This window comes from Herpailurus yagouaroundi, unplaced genomic scaffold (genome assembly GCF_014898765.1).
Source record: "Herpailurus yagouaroundi ecotype Mexico unplaced genomic scaffold, PumYag 28, whole genome shotgun sequence".
NCBI classification, from domain to species: Eukaryota; Metazoa; Chordata; class Mammalia; order Carnivora; family Felidae; genus Herpailurus; species Herpailurus yagouaroundi.
This window is the reverse complement of record NW_024412376.1, coordinates 167912449-167929496: the sequence shown is the minus strand read 5'-3', so window position 1 is coordinate 167929496 and position 17048 is coordinate 167912449. Positions and strand designations below refer to the sequence as shown.

General features: G+C 53.9%; 1 protein-coding gene and 1 long non-coding RNA gene across 2 annotated transcripts in view; one reads left to right on the top strand and one right to left on the bottom strand.

Moving 5' to 3' along the window:
• Window positions 1–17048, top strand: part of NSD2 (nuclear receptor binding SET domain protein 2) — a 45914-nt gene that overhangs the window by 10582 nt on the left and 18284 nt on the right. Inside the window, exons 4-8 of the mRNA XM_040489615.1 lie at window positions 2388–2506; window positions 4477–4558; window positions 5693–5814; window positions 16174–16305; window positions 16677–16800. Coding sequence (XP_040345549.1) covers window positions 2388–2506; window positions 4477–4558; window positions 5693–5814; window positions 16174–16305; window positions 16677–16800 — 579 coding nt within the window. The remainder of the gene's footprint in view (window positions 1–2387; window positions 2507–4476; window positions 4559–5692; window positions 5815–16173; window positions 16306–16676; window positions 16801–17048) is intronic.
• On the bottom strand, window positions 13288–16754 carry LOC121039428 (uncharacterized). Its single transcript, XR_005794793.1, has 2 exons — window positions 16642–16754; window positions 13288–16605 (listed from the first exon to the last, which is right to left on the bottom strand). It is a non-coding gene; the product is annotated as an uncharacterized LOC121039428 (long non-coding RNA).

Sequence of the window (17048 nt, the reverse complement as noted above, 5' to 3'; positions counted from 1 at the left end):
GGTCAGATTTGTCATCTGTGCGTGCTTGGACACGTGTTGTGGAAAACCGACGTTTCTAACGTAAAAAATAAGCGTGATGGGTTGGTTATCAGTTTAAATACAGAACAGTTCTGTACCTCAAGGTTCAGCCCTGAAGAGCTTTGGAGAGCCCAGATGTAAAGTGTTCGAAGACCCCCTAGAGGGGGGCGAGAGCCAGAAGGAGTCGCACTGCCCTCGTGTGCACCTGCTCGTGCTTCTGGACCAGCACTGGTGCATCTGACCAATTGCACACGCACTAGAGACCTTTCTGTTTCGTTCACGGAGGATCTTGATTCTAGGGCCTCTGGGTCTCCACGTCGACTCTCTCATATGTTAATACTGACTTTGTCCAGTTCAGGATTTGTTGCAAATGCTGTCAGGTAGACTAGTAAGCATATTTTGGATTCGTGTACTTTCTTTTTTTAATTTTTTTTTTTAACGTTTATTTATTTTTGAGACAGAGAGAGACAGAGCATGAACGGGGGAGGGTCAGAGAGAGAGAGGGAGACACAGAATCTGAAACAGGCTCCAGGCTCCGAGCCATCAGCACAGAGCCCGACGCGGGGCTCGAACTCACGGACCGCGAGATCGTGACCTGAGCCGAAGTCGGACGCTTAACCGACTGAGCCACCCAGGCGCCCCTTGTGCACTTTCTTTATTTAAAAAAATTTTTTTTTTCAATGTTTATTTATTTTTGGAACAGAGAGAGACAGAGCATGAACGGGGAGGGGCAGAGAGAGAGGGAGACACAGAATCGGAAACAGGCTCCAGGCTCCGAGCCATCAGCCCAGAGCCTGACGCGGGGCTCAAACTCACGGACCGCGAGATCGTGACCTGGCTGAAGTCGGACGCTTAACCGACTGCGCCACCCAGGCGCCCCGTTCGTGCACTTTCTTTAAAAGGCAAAAGATCACCTGACTAGGAGTGTCCCTTTTCAATGACTGGCTTACTTAAGAAGGAGTCGGGTTTTCCTGAAGCCAGATTTAACTACCCTTGGAGTAAGTGTGCAGGTGGTTGTGGGTCACGTGTGGTCACTTGGGACGGCTACCGAGTGCTTAGACAGGGGGACAGGGCTGGTCTCCTCCGTGTGTGTGTCCAGTGTGTGCTTGTCCTGGGGGCCCTCCGGCCTCCCCATCGGGGCCCCCGTGCCGGTGACCAAGATGGCGGGCGGACTGTGTTTGTGGGACAAGCTGTGCCACGGCCTCAGTGTGAGGAAGTCAGGCAGGTGCCCACGTTGCTTACCTGTGTACGAAGCCCCTGCTGTGTCATTTCGGGCCCAGGGGACGTCTTCCGCGAGGACTGCGGCCCCACCTCACCTGTGTGAAGGTGAGCCGCCGGATGGTGGCTGCTGCTAGCGGGTGTCTGTGGCTCAGTGGACACGTGCGAGGAGGGTGGGCAACGCCGGGCGGTGGAGGCTGCGGCAGGCCGGGCTGGCGGCGCCCTGTGCCGGTTGCGTGTGGACGGCCTCCTAGCAGCCGCCACCGCCCCACGGTGGGCACACCTCTCCTGTGCCGCCACGGCAGCCCACGGTGCTGTGGCCGGGAGCCCACGGGACTGTCCGGCCGCTCAGCTCTGTGCTCGTGTCTGCCCCGGCCGGGGTGACCTCCTGCTGGGCGCCACACTCCTGGCCCGAGGGCTCTGTCCCGCCTGGTAGGAAGGTTTGAGGACAGCGCTGCCCTCCCACGGGATGTTTTTCCTGGACAGTCCAGGGGTAAGCCCTGCACCTCTGTAAGAGAGTCGTGCAAACGGAAACGCTGGGTTTGTGTTTGAAATAAACATCGGCGTGTTCAAATTAATCACCTCTCTAGAATTTGCACTGCGAATTCTTTCTGCACCGTAAGATTACCTTATGTCTCACTTTTCTAGGTCAGTACTGTTTGAACACGTTAAGACTTGGATTAGTTGATATTCCTGGAAACACCTAATTGGCACAAACCACTGGTAGAAAACCCTTAGTCTGCAGACACCGCAGCCGTGTTGCTGCTACCCAACATGCTTCTTTAAGGAAATGTATAAAAAGTAGCAAGTTGTGTCCTTTCTAAAGTTCCGCTTAAATTCCTCCATCTTTGAGTGTTAGTAAACTCCTGGGTTATATTTACATTTAATGCTCTAGTACGTTAAAATGTTATTATGAGAAATACCAATATAATAATCTGTAGATGAGATAAGCGTTCTCCAGTATTCGATGTTACGTGTGCAGAATGCAGAGAGGTTTGGCCCTTAATTCTCGGGCCCTGGGAACCGACGGCCCTGCAGGAGACCCTCCTGGGCTGGGTTGGTGCACGCGTGCCCCGGCTGGGGGAGCGATGCTTTGGAGGGTGGCTCGTGGAGTGCTTTTCACGTCAGTTTCGCCCGTTCTCTGTTCCAAGGTAACGTAAATGGGAAAAAAAGAAGCCATACCAAGAGGACACAGGACCCTCCTGAAGACGTTGAAATTGAAGACGCACCCAGGAAAAGACTCAGGACCGACAAGCACGGTCTCCGGAAGGTAACTGCACCCCGGGTTTGTCCAGGCTGGAGGACTGTGGCCCTCCCGTGTGACTCTTCAGCGGATGCCTGTGGGAGGCAGGAGGCCTTCCTCTGGGCTGGTGCTCAGTGGGTGTCGAACGTGCATCAGGGGGCCGAGTCTGCCTGGCCAGGGTCCACATAGCTGGAGAGACGGCGGATTCTCCCACCTGGCATATGGTGCTCATGCTTGCAGGGAGCGTGAGCCTTTTCCAATGTGCTTTATGACTCAGTGTCATTTATGGAAACTGTCTCACACGTCCAGTGAGCTTCTCCATGAACCAGGAGCGTAAACAGGCTTTGCATCTTTAAATTTTTTTTTTTTTTTTTTTAACGTTTATTCATTTTTGAGACAGAGAGAGACAGAGCATGAATGGGGGAAGGTCAGAGAGAGGGAGACACAGAATCTGAAACAGGCTCCAGGCTCTGAGCCGTCAGCACAGAGCCCAACGCGGGGCTCGAACTCACGGACTGCGAGATGGTGACCTGAGCCGAAGTCGGACGCCCGACCGACCGAGCCACCCAGGCGCCCCAACAGGCTTTGCATCTTATGTCTTAGTGTAAAGCTGTTTAGCGATAGTTCTGACAGAGTAGTTGTGTACTTACGGTTTTGAGTAAAGCCTCATACCATCTTCTAACCTAAGTTAAGAGGCTCCTTTATTGTTTCGCTGTATTTTTGGAATGGAAAATGAATTCTGCATGTCGTTGAAGCGTAAATATGCGGCCACCACATCTTCTGTCTTCTTTCTCTTTTTTGAACGTTAAAAAAAAATTGTTTATGTATTTATTTTGAGAGAGAGGGAGAGAGCCCCAAGCAGGCTCCAGCCATCAGCGTAGAGCCCAGCACGGGACTGGATCCCACGGACCGCAAGGTTACGACCTGAGCTGAAACCAAGAGTCGGACACTCAACCGACTGAGCCACGCGGGCGCCCCCGTTACTTCAAAGCTGCTTTTGCGGTTCAGGGGGCACACGGGCCCTGCCCAGTGTTTCTGGCCACCAGGGCCTCTTCTGGGGCACCTGTCAAGTGTCCAGTGCTGAGATAGGTAATGTTCACCTTGAGTCGCTGCACTGCGTGTGGTGACTGTGCCCTCTGGCCACCTGGTGTTAGAGCAGTCCTTTGCTGGCAATCGTAGTGACCTCGGTTGCTTTGAAATATTTGCATTTCATATTTACCTTAAAAAAATGTGTGGCCCTGGACATTTGAAATATCAAAACTCACATTAAGTAGCTAGGTAGAAATGTTTGATTAGCTGATAGCTCAGGAAATAGCAAACAGAGTAGTGGTGTCTCCTCGGGCTTAGTTATCAATCTGAGTAAGCGCGTCCTACAGGATTCCCAACACGCGGAGCCCTGGATGTGCCAGGTGCCGCCCCGTGCCGTGCGCCTGTTCCCTTTTGCACAGTCCTGTGACCCGGTCCCCTGGAGCTGTCGGGAGAGGTTGTCTACACCTGCTTCTGGTTCCAAGTGCTGGGCAAAAACGGTCCCGGTACCGTGTTTTTGGGTGGAGTCTCTCGGTGGTGAAACGTGCTTTGCGGATGACCTTTGTGAAGTTCACCTGGAGCTGGTCTCCGAGTCGGGGCCCCTCCGAGTGGGGGGTCAGCACGGCGACATTGGCACTGACCCGGGGCCCCTTCAGGTTCACGGGACAGACTGGGGGGCGGACCCCCAACTCCACTTTGAATTCAGAGGCAGATTTGAGTAGCACATCGAATGCCGCTCACGTGAAGAGTCTCGGCAGCATGACCGTTAGGTCGTGAGGCGCAGCCCCGCTGGCCCCCTTGTCCCAGCAGATGGCAGAGTGGAGAGGGGTGAGGCGGGGTCCCCCTCCTGGCGCGCGTGGAGCCCATCTCCAGAGGAAGACCTTTCTGTCGCACGTTTCGGCAACCCATGTCGGTTCACGTCAGCTTTCTTCCCTTCCTCTTGTTCTCCTGTTTCTTTTGTTTAACAACAGAGAGAGACGGCGAGTGACAAGATGGCCCGAACAGGTTCTTGCAAGGCCATGGAGGCCGCCACCTCGCTGAAGAGCCAGGCAGGTAATGTGGGCATTAGCGCTTCTTCCTTGTTGGCAGGCCCTTCCAGGCGCCTGGTGGGCTGCAGGTGGACGGACGGGGAGCTGGGCTGGGCCAGGGTCCGGGGAGCCGGGGGCTCTGACGCCCCAGGGTCCAAGGATAAGGTGGAGGGACGTTCTCGCGCAGCTGAAAGATCAGCTGCTCGAATGTGTAAGTTGTTGTAATGATCCAGCTACGTTTTATTGAAGTTATTTTTCTACTGATTTCTGTTGGGCTTTATTTTCAGTTTAAAATGATACTAGAAAAGTTCCTTAAACCAGGAACATCCGTGTTTCTAACTTGCTGGTGCCAGCTGCTGCTATAGATTCCACCCCTTTTTAGGAGCCGATCCTTCACTTACTGTATTAGCGGAAGTAAAAGTAGTGACTGGTTATTTCCCTTTCACGCGTTGAAAACTGGCTTTGAATGTTTGTGAAAAGTAACCGTCAAAAGAACGAAGGGGGAGTCGGGCCGCCTTCCCTTCTCACTGTCGTTTTATCGTATCTGATAGTTTATCACGGGGGGCTTACCATCTCCAGCTTGTACCTAGGGAAGGAAACATTCACGGGAGGAGCGAGGGTTGGAAATGGATTCATTTCCCTTATTTTGCAGCAAGTGCTGTGCTGGTTTTTAAAACTCGGTTAAATAGACTGTTGGAAGGAAGACGTTTACGGGCAGTTTGAACACTGAGTGGATATTTGAGGATACGAAGGGATCGAGTGTTACTTTTAAGAATGGTGTCGCAGTATTGCGCTTGTATTTGAGACTTTGTCTCAGAGACACGTACTGAGCTTTTTACAGGTGAAACGGGGTGTGGAATGTACACCAGAAGAACGTGGCCAGGGGGACGTGAAACTAGGCGTGGATGGAGCCTTCTGGGCCCCAGGTTGATGTATTCGGGGGCCAGGCAGGGGGACACTGGGGCTCACTGTACAGTCTGCCCTTGTTTAGAGTGAGGTTTTTTCGCGGTAAAAAGTTAAGCCTTTAGTGTCACAAAGCGGCCCGGGAAATTTATCTTTAGAACCTCACTTACCAGGGGGGTGGTTTTAAAGCAGGAAAGAAGGAGACGGAGGGCGGAAGCCTTCAAATTTTACCCTATAAACCAAAATTGTCTTACAGCAACGAAACACCTGTCTGACGCATGCAAACCACTGAAGAAGCGAAATCGGGCGTCTGCAGCAGCGTCGTGCGCTCCTTTTAGCAAAAGTTCATCTCCTTCTGCGTCCCTAACTGAGAATGAGGTAAAATCATAATCCTAGCGTTAACTGGCGTTCACGTGAAGGCCATTTAGTTGCCCGGGTGGAAGCACCAGTGAGTCAGACTTGACACGCGTGACACTGGTGTTGGCCACAGGCGAACGTAGGTGAGTCTCAGGCCATTTAAACTCTGGGCGAGTCGGAGGCGGAAGAAGTGACGACTTCAGCCTCCGGGAGCGCCACAGACACGCATGCACGCAGAGTACGCACGGGCGGGCGTGCACGTGCTCGGGTCTGGACGTAGTGCAGTTGTTCTCACAGTCTGTCTCTGGAACGTTGTGCTCCGTGTAGCCCTCACATTGTAACCTGGCCCGCGTCACCGCAAGCCCGCTCCGGCCCTGGCACGACGCGCCGTGTCACTCGAGCTGACCCTGGCCGTCGTGCACTCACCCACCTCAGGCGGGAAGAAGGGCGGCTCACCTGCCGTGGCGCCTTTCAGCGGCTTTTGGACCTGGGCTCACGGAGGAGTGTCCTCCCGCGTTCCCTGGTTTTGGTCCTTTAAAGTCTGGCATATTCTTAGGTACTTGAGTGTGGAGGTGAGTCACAACTACCATGGTAATACGACTCCTCTATTTTCTGGATTTGCAGAACACACAGAAGCAGAGTGACAGCTCTCTGAGGCTGTTCCCACCCTTGTATCATGACATCTGGACTTCGTCATCAAATCTAAAGTCTTTGCCACTCTAAAACCAAAACCAAAAAACAGCCTCAGAATGCAAGCGTAGCACTTTTTGTCCAGAGGGGGCTCTGGATTCCCGATTCTAGTGACTACCCGAGGAGCTTCTATTCCAGTTTTAATTCCTTGTTGTTTTGTTTCCTGGGGGCCTCTCGTCCTCACTGCAGACAGGAGGCCTGTTTTTAGAACATTTATGAGGACTTGCTAACTTTGGGCTTTTTCGAACAAGGTAGTAGCCCCTCGCCCTGTTGGGTGACAAGGTGGCCCTTGTGACCCGGCCCCTGCCACGGTCACTGTCTCTCAGCCTCGGCTGCTTCCTCCCTTTAGACGAGGGGGCCCTTCCCCTGTGAGGTGTCCTCGGGGGCCCAGGCAGCGGGCAGTCTGATGGGGTGCGGGTGCAGAGAGCCACCCGGAGAGGGGTCTTCTCTGGGGACTCAACACCAGTAGCGGTGGGGGCTACTCACGTGCGCGGGACTGGAACTTTCTTGCCATCTGATGTGCGCAGGGGACTAGACCTCTCTTCTGTTCAGGCACGTTCACGAAAATGCAGTAGGCACTCACTAACCTTCCAGGGGGCTTATTGAAACGTGGAAGAGACCAATTCTATACAGATTTTTTTTCCTTTTTCCTTTTTTCTTGTCGGAATTCTGATTAGTATCGTAAAGAATTTTTAAAAATGAGGATTCCCATCCCAAAGAAAAAGAATGCTAAAAATAAAAAGTTTCAGGTCCGTAGATCCCTTTTGCTTCAAGTCGGCTTTTATATGTAAAAAGGTTTTTAATGGGGTTTTTTTTTTTTTTTTTTTCTGTCATCGCATTCTGATCCACCATTCAGTTGAGTTTTTACTTACACCCTCGTCAGATCCAATCAAAGGCAAGGCGCTGAGGCTGCTGAAATCTTCTCTGTCATTCCTGGTCAGAAGCTGTACAAGTCAGAGGCCTGGGCTCAGGGGCCCCCCGGCCCAGAGGGCGGGCCGCGCCGCGGGGGGGGGTGGGGGGGTGGGAGGTGGGGGCGGGGAGCGGAGGGTGGTTAGGGTCGGGCAGCCTGACTCTCGTTGTAACCAGGGTGAGCATGGTCTTCCCGGTTTAGACGTTTGTTCTGAACTCGGGGAGACTTAGAGGAAGCATTTTATAATCAGTAGACTTAACTGATTCTTAATTCTTTGGAACTTTAGAAGTGGTTAGTTTATTAATTATGTTTATATTCTATATTAACTACATTATAATCCTATACCTTCCTGCATTTTGAAGGTGATACATAGTTCCCATCACGTGCGTTCAGCTCCTTATACAACAACGTTTAAACCACCAGGCCTTTGATGTCAGGCCACTTCTGCGTGGCTTGCAGAAGCCTTCCATTAGAGTTAATTTTCACAGGATTACGTTGTTCATTAAAACCACTTCGGGTGAACGAAAAGCCTTGTCTCTTATGTGTTGACGCTCCAGAGCCACAGCACGCGTTCACGGCGTATTTGTGCTGGCCGCCTTCGGGAGCAGGAGGCGCAGTGCGCGTTACAGAAGCACCGTGCAGACCTGGTCCGGGGGCGCAGGGAGTCAGGCCCCGTGGGGCTGCGGTCTGCGCTGACCGGCCCTTCCTCGGGCCACGCACCCATTGCTGTTTCTCCTTCCTACTTTTGTCACCCACCCTTGATTGGAATAAGGGCTTGCCACAGAGCTGGTGTTTCAAGATCTCTTAGGTCACTCGTGGTTTAAACTTTTCTCGAAAAAGGTAAACGTGGGAAATAAGACTTATGTCGGAAGGACTGCTACCAAGTGCTTCGTTGCCCTGATGGTGAAGAGAATAGACGGAGATCGCACGCTTGCGCGACAAAGGCCTGTGAGGCAGTGGCTGTGACTTGAGTGTCTTGTAACCTCGTTTCTTATTCCCTTAGTAGAGCAAATTCTTATCTTTTTCGCCTTCGCTGGTAACAGCTTTTACGGGAGCCCACATCAGCCAAGTTGGATGTGAACCCAGCTGCCCCGTACCGCACTTAAATGCTGGAATATTCCAGATGCCTGCTGCAGGTGGCACGTCCACGCACTCACTCAGTGACACTCGTACCCCAGTCATTTTATGGAAGATGTGCGATAATCTGTTTTCACTGGTATTAATAACACACACAATGAAGAGAACAGATAACAAATTTTAAGACCAAGGTAAGATGCCCAGGCAAGGCCATTTACCCGATCCCGCTCATCTCACGATAGAGGCACACTCCTCCCGCAGCGGTCCGTGTAGATGTCAGGCCGAAGGGACGCCCGCCACACGGGGCTGCCCTGGGCCTGCGACGAGGACGCCACGCCGAAGGGGCTGGCCTTGCTCGAGGCCACCCTCGTCCTCTGGCTCATGACTTACCGAGTCTGTACCGAACACTGCCGGTGCCCGCACCGCTGGAAAGAGAGCGAGCCGCACACAGTAGGAGGAGCCCGCGTCAGCTGCCCCGTTGCCAGCTGGAATGCACTCAGCACTGTAGACACGAAACCGCTTTCCAACACCGAAGGCAGGAAGGGTTTCGATTCTGTCCTTTTTTTACTACACAGTTTTACTATGACACTAGACACAGTGAATTTGTAGGAAGAATCTCATTTTCAGTATCATACGAGCCATTTAACTCTTTTGATGCAGCGACCAGTATCTTGGGGGTACCTCGATCAGGTTATTTACAACCACAGCTTAATCGGTTGCTTTTGTAGGACGTCAGCTGTCACATTAAATGACTGAGTGTTGGGTGTCGCCCGCTGTCCTACCCCGGGGCGTCCGCATGCCTGCATGGAGGGGCACAGGCCACACTTGCCCCTCAGCTCCCGGAGGCAGGACTGCTGTTGACGTTACCGTGTTAGGAGCCCTCGGTCATTCCCAGCACACTCTTCACACGCGTTCTACCTTTAATGGAAGTTTCTGACTAATACTTGTGTTCTAACCGTTAAGTACTGTAACGCATGTAAAACACTTGGGGTACCTGACGCCTTGCAGGGACTCGGTGGTTCGCTATTGTGACAATAATGGTTATAACAATAAAAACAATAAAATCTCCATCATTCCATTTTTATCCCAAAGTATAAATTCTGCTCTGGCATGAAGAGCTCTCCTCCTGCCTGCCCCGTGCACGTGGGGGTCGAGTGGCAGACGCTGGGTCTGAGAAGCACGGCCGGGCGCTAGACTGTGGCTGAGCGCCGGGCGGGTGGCTCTGCTCGGACGCGGCGGGAGGCCCGGACGTGAGTGTGGGCAGGGCTGGCGGAGAACTAGTTACGAAATTGGAAAGTGCGAAGGAAGGTCGTGTAGGAGTGGCCCGGGTCAGGAAACTGTCGCAAGCAGGGTCGAGCCCGTTTGAAACTGTAGCGCGGTGACTTTTGCGTAGGTGGCCGGCCGGCTCCCAGCCCGGGCCGGGGGCACCAGAAGTCAGCCGGAGAGCGGGGGCTTTCCTCCCCGTTGAGGCACCTGCCGGGATGACGGGCCCATATGTCCGCTGAGTGGCGTCAGCCGAGGACACAGGAGGGTGTGGGGTGGGGCAGGGATGGGGGTCACGCGGTGTTCCTCCACCGGGGAAGGCACCGCCCCCCACCCCCGCCCCGAGGATGTCGGGAAGTGACCGGGCGGCCGACCAGGCAGTGGCAGGTGTGTTCAGCTCCTGCAGGAGGCAGACGGTCCCGCGTGGGGCAGAGCCGTCCCGCTCCAGATGGCAGCAGCGGTCCTGCTGGGGAACGCTCCCACCCGCGGCTCTTCCTGAAGGTGAGTGGACAGGGCTCCTGTTCTGAAAAGAGCTTAGGAGGCAAGGAAGGTTGTCTGCCACGATACACATCCATTATGCTACTAACCGCACATAAATTCCCTCATTTCGTAAAGAGATCAGGACAACACCGAACACGTTCTAGTCTTGCCGTTTGAGCCGCTTGTTGTGGAGGTGACTGTTCTCGTACATAGAACCGCGGTTAACGGCCCACTTAATGGCTGCAGGCCATCTTCCTGCCCCACGCTGGTGCCTGGTCAGGGGCGGTAGCTACGAGAAGGAGCGCAAGGCATTCGGAAGAGGTGAAACCTGTCGGAACAGATAAAAGTTGAGGTGGTCGCTGTTCTGAGACTGGAAGTTTCCCGCAATGATAGAGGTCCCGTGAAGTATGTGCACCTATCGGCAGTAGAGGTTCCCGTTCTGTTGATGCACCTGTTAGGGGCCTCTGTCTCCCATGTGGGCCTCCCTCCAGAGCTAATACAAGAGTTAAACGTCCGCCTCTGATGGTGATGGGTTTGGGTGCATCTCCACACCCTCTTTGTAATTGTGTCTGTTACATCTCTGTCTCCCGACGGAAAATAACCCATTTTTTTCAAGAGGGAGCTAGCTCCTAAAAACCAACAGGAGATGTAGGCCAGATCTCATGACAAGGATGCTCCGTGTGGTGAACGGAACCCGCACGGTGCACGGACGAGTCTTGTCTGTCCCGCCCTCCAGGAAGGGGTTAGCCTGCTTCGTGGGTGATCGCTGTGGGGTCCCCCGCCTTCACGTGTGTCTGAGGCCGAGCTTTTCGCTGGAAGGTCACGCACAAGCACAGAAGGGGTTAAGACGAAGTGTTCAGGGTTTGGGGGGGTGGCACAGGGGAGTGGCCGTTACAGGACTTTTCGTAATTGGGGTGTTACCAGCCAGGCCACACGCACCGTGTGAGACCTGAACCGTTAGCGACCCGATCGGGACTCCCGTGTCTCTTTGGCCCTGACCTGCTTGCCTAAGATTTGGGACCAGAAGTGTGTGAGGAGAGCCAGCATTTGCCCGGGGGTGGTGACGTGCACACCCAGCAAGGGTCTGCCTGGGCACTGTCCCCAAGCTGAGAATAAAGCTGAGATTGTAAGTTAGCATCTGGTTCCGAAAGACAAAAAAAGGCACCCATGTGTGGATGTGAAACTCCAATGATGAAGGAATGCCCTTGAAGAGGGGTCTTGGCCGAAGCCTGATGTGAGTGGTGTGGGGCCTGCTGTGGCAGACCACGAGCGGTGACTTTGTGTGCCATTTTGGTAACAGCACGAGCGTCTTTAAGTCCAGTCCTCCATTGGCTGCATCCAGCGCGGCGGAAAGGGGAGGCTTGGTGACCCAGAGGTCCCGCGTGTGGCCAAGCTGGCGAGGAGGCTGTGCTCCTGTCGGAAAGGGCAGACGTCCGTACGTGGGCAGGTCTTCTGGGTTCCTTTCTCGCTTGGTTTCTGACCTAACGCTTCTCGACCACGTTTAGCCCCTTTAGGTTGTTAAGTCCGTTTTAAGGTGGTTCTGATCAGGAAGACTTCTGTGTGCGGCCTGGTGAGGCCTCTTTCTACCTTGTGCGGGCCGTAGCGTTCCACGCTTTTAGAAACGTTACGTTCAGCCTTTAAAACTCTTTAAACAGAGAAAGTAATTGCCGAGGCCTGCTGGTTATCTTTGGAATATGAGTTTAAAGGATTGTCATTAGCTGAAAGAATGGAGTCTGGTTAGAAAAGAGTCTCCACACGCTGTCAGTCTGTCACTGGCTGCTTCTTGGCTCTGAGGTTTGTCTTCCTTCCTTCCTTCTTCCCTTTTTTTGTTTTAAGAAGTATACTGGCTCCTGTGTATTTTTAGGATTTTTGGTTAGGGGCATTGGTGTTGATCCCTTTTCAGTTCTATTTTGCTGTTTTACCTAGCCTATTAGAAATCACCACTGACTTACTGGCCACTGATGGAAAGCCGACTACCCTTAGCAGGTGGAAAAAGGCATGCACTGTATTCACCCTGTTCCTTGTACTGTCTGGGAAGACGCACACTCCCTTCCACACTCCCTTCCAGGCGCTGTCCCCAGCCAGGGAGGAGGTCCCTCAGGGTCCGTCCAAGAGCCTGACAGCGACTAGACAGTTACACATTAGATCCGCTTTATAACTTCTTCTGGCCTACACGGAGCTGTTGAGCTTGGGCACATAATTCTTTGGTGTACATTTTAAAGCATGCTGATCATTCAGGCACACTGTATCTTTAAGAAATGTCGGCCCATGCAGGGGTGCAGGGGTGCGGGGGGGAGGGCTTGCTGAGCTGCAGGTGGGAGCTTTGCTACTGTTTTCACGCTGCCCTGCCTTGCTATTGCTGTTGCCTGTAGCAGGCTGGCCCTGGCCCCTCCCCCACTGCTGAGGACACCGTTGGGACGGAGTGGGGTCGGGTCGATAGGACATTGTAGAGACTCCTCTTACGATCAGAGCCAGCCTTGAATCTGGATCTGGAGCGGCCGCCACATGGCCTGATGGCTGTGGCTGTGGCCGTGGCCGACCTGTTGGCTCTCACTGGCACCTTCTGGGGCCATTGGACGACACAGAGGCTTCCAGGTTAGAAGGTGGGTGGGGTGTGTGTGTGTGTGTGTGTGTGTGTGTGTGTGTGGTGTGTGTGTGTGTGTGTGTGTGTGTGTGTGTGTGTGTGTGTGTTCTCGGTGACCCGGCCCAGCCCTAGAACTGAGGCGCCCCCAGGACATTGTAGTTGAGGTCATCTAGGAGGGTCGCTTTAATAAAAGTTACTCTGAACTGTAGTGTTTTAGGTGGTGAATGATTTAAAAATTATTTTAATTCCACTCTTAATATTTCACTGTGATGTTAATTTGGAGGACCTGAGATTGGTCTTTGGATTTTAAGCTCATTAACTCTGCTGAGCACAGGATATTTATCGTTTGTAAATCCAAGATGCTATGTGAAAGTACTTCTAGTTCTTTCTTCCTTTACAAAAGCGTAACGTAAACATGGAAATAATGTTGGTTTATAGAAATATATATTGTTCAAGGTCTGTAATTGTATTTCAAAAATGATGTGGAATTCGATTTGTGAAGGGATTTGTTTTGTCAAAAAATTTAAAAATCACTCTGTACCCTGCCGTCTGAGGCACAGGCCGCGCGTTCCCCCCCCCCCCAGTCACAGCAGAGAGGACTGGGGTTCGTTAGTCCCCCTAAATGGCTACATTGTTTCCTGAAGTTGGTTCAAATATGTTCACTAGGTTACTTTGTGTTCATTAATATCATCTTGAAAAATCCCTGCTTTACTGTGGAGACAGCATTCCCTGCCCCTAAAGGAACGTATTTCTAAGGCAAATAGGCAATTTGATACTATCACATACTGAGTAGAGGGTAGAGAAAGTGTTTTCAGACTCCAGAAAACTTGGAGAAGTCAGGAACTAAGCTGCTTGGAAATCCGTGCCACAGGTGTGGCTTTGGTGGATCGGGAAGCGACGGGAAAGTTGTTGACAGTCTGTGTCCGTTCAGTTACTACATTTCTCTCTTTCCAAATGCATCCTATTGGATATGGAATAGACCGTAGATGTCGTAGACTGAGATTTGGGACCGTGTTGGGACCATTCGGGTGAAGGTGTCGCTTTCACAAACGGCATCTCCGAGTAAGTACCGTCACCTGGTGCCCGTGGAGGCGGAGCCCTGCACCCGGAGTAGAGGCTGGCACGGTGCCCGCGTACTTTGCTCCTCTTGTGGGTGGTCTGCCGAGCGGAGAGCCGGTGGATCCCTCCGACTGTGCTAGTGGTCGTTGGGTCGCTGGGAAGGGGTTCGCTGGGCCGAAGGTCGCAATCTCCCGCATCTGTGTCACGGACTGTAATATTGTAAGGTCTGTATTCTGTATGTGTATCTTAGACCCCAATCAGGAAACAAGCCTCATGTGTGTCTTAACATTTATATTTCCATTCAAAATATGTATTCAGTGTTTATTTCCTCAAAACAGACTTTGTTAATTTAGGAAATATCTCCAAGTGGAAACGTGCTAACTTTTTCTGTAAATCTTAAATAAAAGGTGCTGTTCCTTTCTTCGACCCAGGACTGGTCTGTGTTTTCTGTCTTTCTCTCCATGCATTTTTCCTTTTTTTTTTTTTTCTTTTTTTCTTTTTTTTGTAAAGCTTTAAATTTGTTCCGACCACATTGAAGGGAAGAATGTGGGTTGGTGGGCAGGGCACTGGGCTCGCTTTCCCTGAGCCCCTGTTGAAGGCCCTTTCTCTGGGCCTCGGTTCCTCGTCAGACGGGTCAGCCTTGGGCTGCCCTTTGACCGGGGCCCCGAGGTGTGGCTGGTGTTCCCAACGCCCCGGGCTCCCCAGCACCCCTAGCGTCTCAGACCCCGCCCATCCGTGACTCCGAATACGATGGACATGTTAAAATTGGGGTTTGAACGCAGAGGGTGTTTTTTTTTTTTTTTTTTTATCAAGTTGCCTTCTTTCTGGATGTTGATGATAAAGGAGTAAATGTGCTGAGCTGATAGGGAGGGGCACCATCTGGCCAGCCTGGGGGGCAGGGGGGACCTACTACTGTGTGAGACCCCCATAACTTAGTGTACGTTCATGCCGCTGTTTCTGTCTTCCTGGAAAAGGTGAGGAACTGGAGTGTAAAGGCGGCTTCCTCCTGAGACTGTGTTACTGCGGGAGGGGTCAGCATAGAGGAGCAAGGGCGGAGAGCTGGGCCCGACCTCCTGCCCCCGCCGCCCCCCCCCCCCCCCCCGCCAACCGATGCACACACCAGCCAGAGGCAGCGTGTCCCTCAAAGACCAGCCCGCTAACACCAGCTCTAAGTGTTTTGGGGTGTTTTTCTGTTCCCTGTAATTTCATCGAGCTAAGTCTGGAGGAGGTTAATTGATAAGACTACAGAATTGGGTGGGTTGGCTGGTGGGGTTTGTTCTGTTTTGTTTAATTGTGGCCCGATTTTAATTTCTAGCTTTGTAGTCATTGGTAAACGGCAGGCCTATATATAACATAATTACTTGTCGTGGTTATCAAGGTATACAGGAAATGTAGTTTATACTTCTGCTGTGTTGAAAAACTCAGTATTCAACATTCCATTTACCTAACGTCAAATAAATGCTAAATGTGTTTTTAGGTGTTTTTTTTTTTTTTCAGTTTCAATTTGGTATAGAATGTTTTCGTACTAAAGATTTGATTTCTATTTAGAGGTTTCTTGCTCCTCAAATGAGGGCAAGACGTTGCATACAGTGATGAGAGGGAGGCTTTAGCCTGGTCTCCTTGATCCCTGATGATGAAGGGGGATGAAATACGACCGGGATGGGGCGGGGGGTGGGGGTGGGGGGGGCTTTTGTTTGCTCCACGATTGCCATGTTTTTCTCCCAAGGCTTTCTCTTGGGCTCACGCGTTACCAGAGCCGGCAGGTTTGACCTTGCCTTCGCCCGCTTACCCGTCCGGGGACCACGGGCGGCAGGCAGAGGGCAAGTCGGGACGGCCCGTTAGTCGCGGCCCACTGCGTGTGCTGGCGGCTTCCAGGAGCGGCCGGGCCCGCCGTGCGGAGGCTCCCCTCCTGCCCCCTCGCTCTGGCTCTTCTGGAAAGTCACTGGGTGCTGATCTGCTTCTCTTACTGTGAAAAGCTGGGCCGTAAGCGACTGGGCGACAGAGGTCAAGATTCCCAGTCCCGGGCCCGTCCCAGGTCACCTGCTGGGGCACGTGGGGTTTTCACCAGTTCCTTCCTTGGTCAGGATGGCAGGAACGCGAAGACACGTGCCTCTGTGCCCCTTCTGCCCGCGCGGAGAGGGCGAAGTCCGCTTCTGAGCCTCCGCACAGTTACAGTTCGGTCGACCCGCCGCGCCCTCCCAGGAAACCGTGGGCACCGGGCCTCTGCGGCCAGGAGCTGGCAGTCGGGCCGCAGCCAAGCAGGAGTCGGGCCGCCTCCGCCCGCACTGGTGACCTGTGCCGCCTCCTTCGCCCCCAGGTGTCGGACGGCCCGGGAGACGAGCCCGCCGAGTCCCCGTACGAGAGCGCCGACGAGACCCAGACCGAAGCGTCTGTCTCCTCCAAGAAGTCTGAGCGGGGCGTGGCCGCCAAAAAGGAGTACGTGTGTCAGGTGAGGGGTCGGCCGCCGCTTGCTTTTGTCCTTGACCCGGGCCCGGGCCCGCACTCGCACCCGCGGTCACACGGGCTTCTGTTGTGAGGGCGCCGGGCCGCGGGGGGACCCGGGACCTAGCGCCCCGGCCGGGCTCGGGCGTCCGCGTGAGGCTGTTACGTGTCACCGCCGTGTGGCGACGTGTGGCGCACGCGTGTTCCGAACGTGCGAAGTCGGGCGTGGATGGAGGAGGCAGGGGAGCCGCGGGCGGGCCCGGGTGGGGGTGGGGGTGGGGGGTGGGGGGGGAGGGGGTCGCCCGGGCTCAGCCTGGCCGGCACCGGCGTCCTCAGTCCTCACCGTCCTCACCGCCGCGCCTCCGCCCGGCCCCGCAGCTGTGCGAGAAGCCGGGCAGCCTCCTGCTGTGCGAGGGGCCCTGCTGCGGAGCCTTCCACCTCGCCTGCCTCGGGCTGGCCCGGAGACCCGAAGGGAGGTTCACCTGCAGCGAGTGCGCCTCAGGCAAGTTCCGCGGGCGCCCCTCCCGCCCCCCCCTCCTCGGCTCCCCCCACCGGCCCACCTGCCTCCGCGCTTCGCGGGCCTGGCCCCCCCCTCCCCGCGGGTGCGCGCCTCCCCTCGGGGTCCCCACGGTTTGCTCTCTCCAGCGTGACGCGCTCCCCTCGGTGGCCGTACCGAGAGGTAGAGCGGCGTAAGGTAACCGGCAGAGTGACGGAACGGGCTGTCCTGAGCCCCGCGCTGGGAGGCGGCCG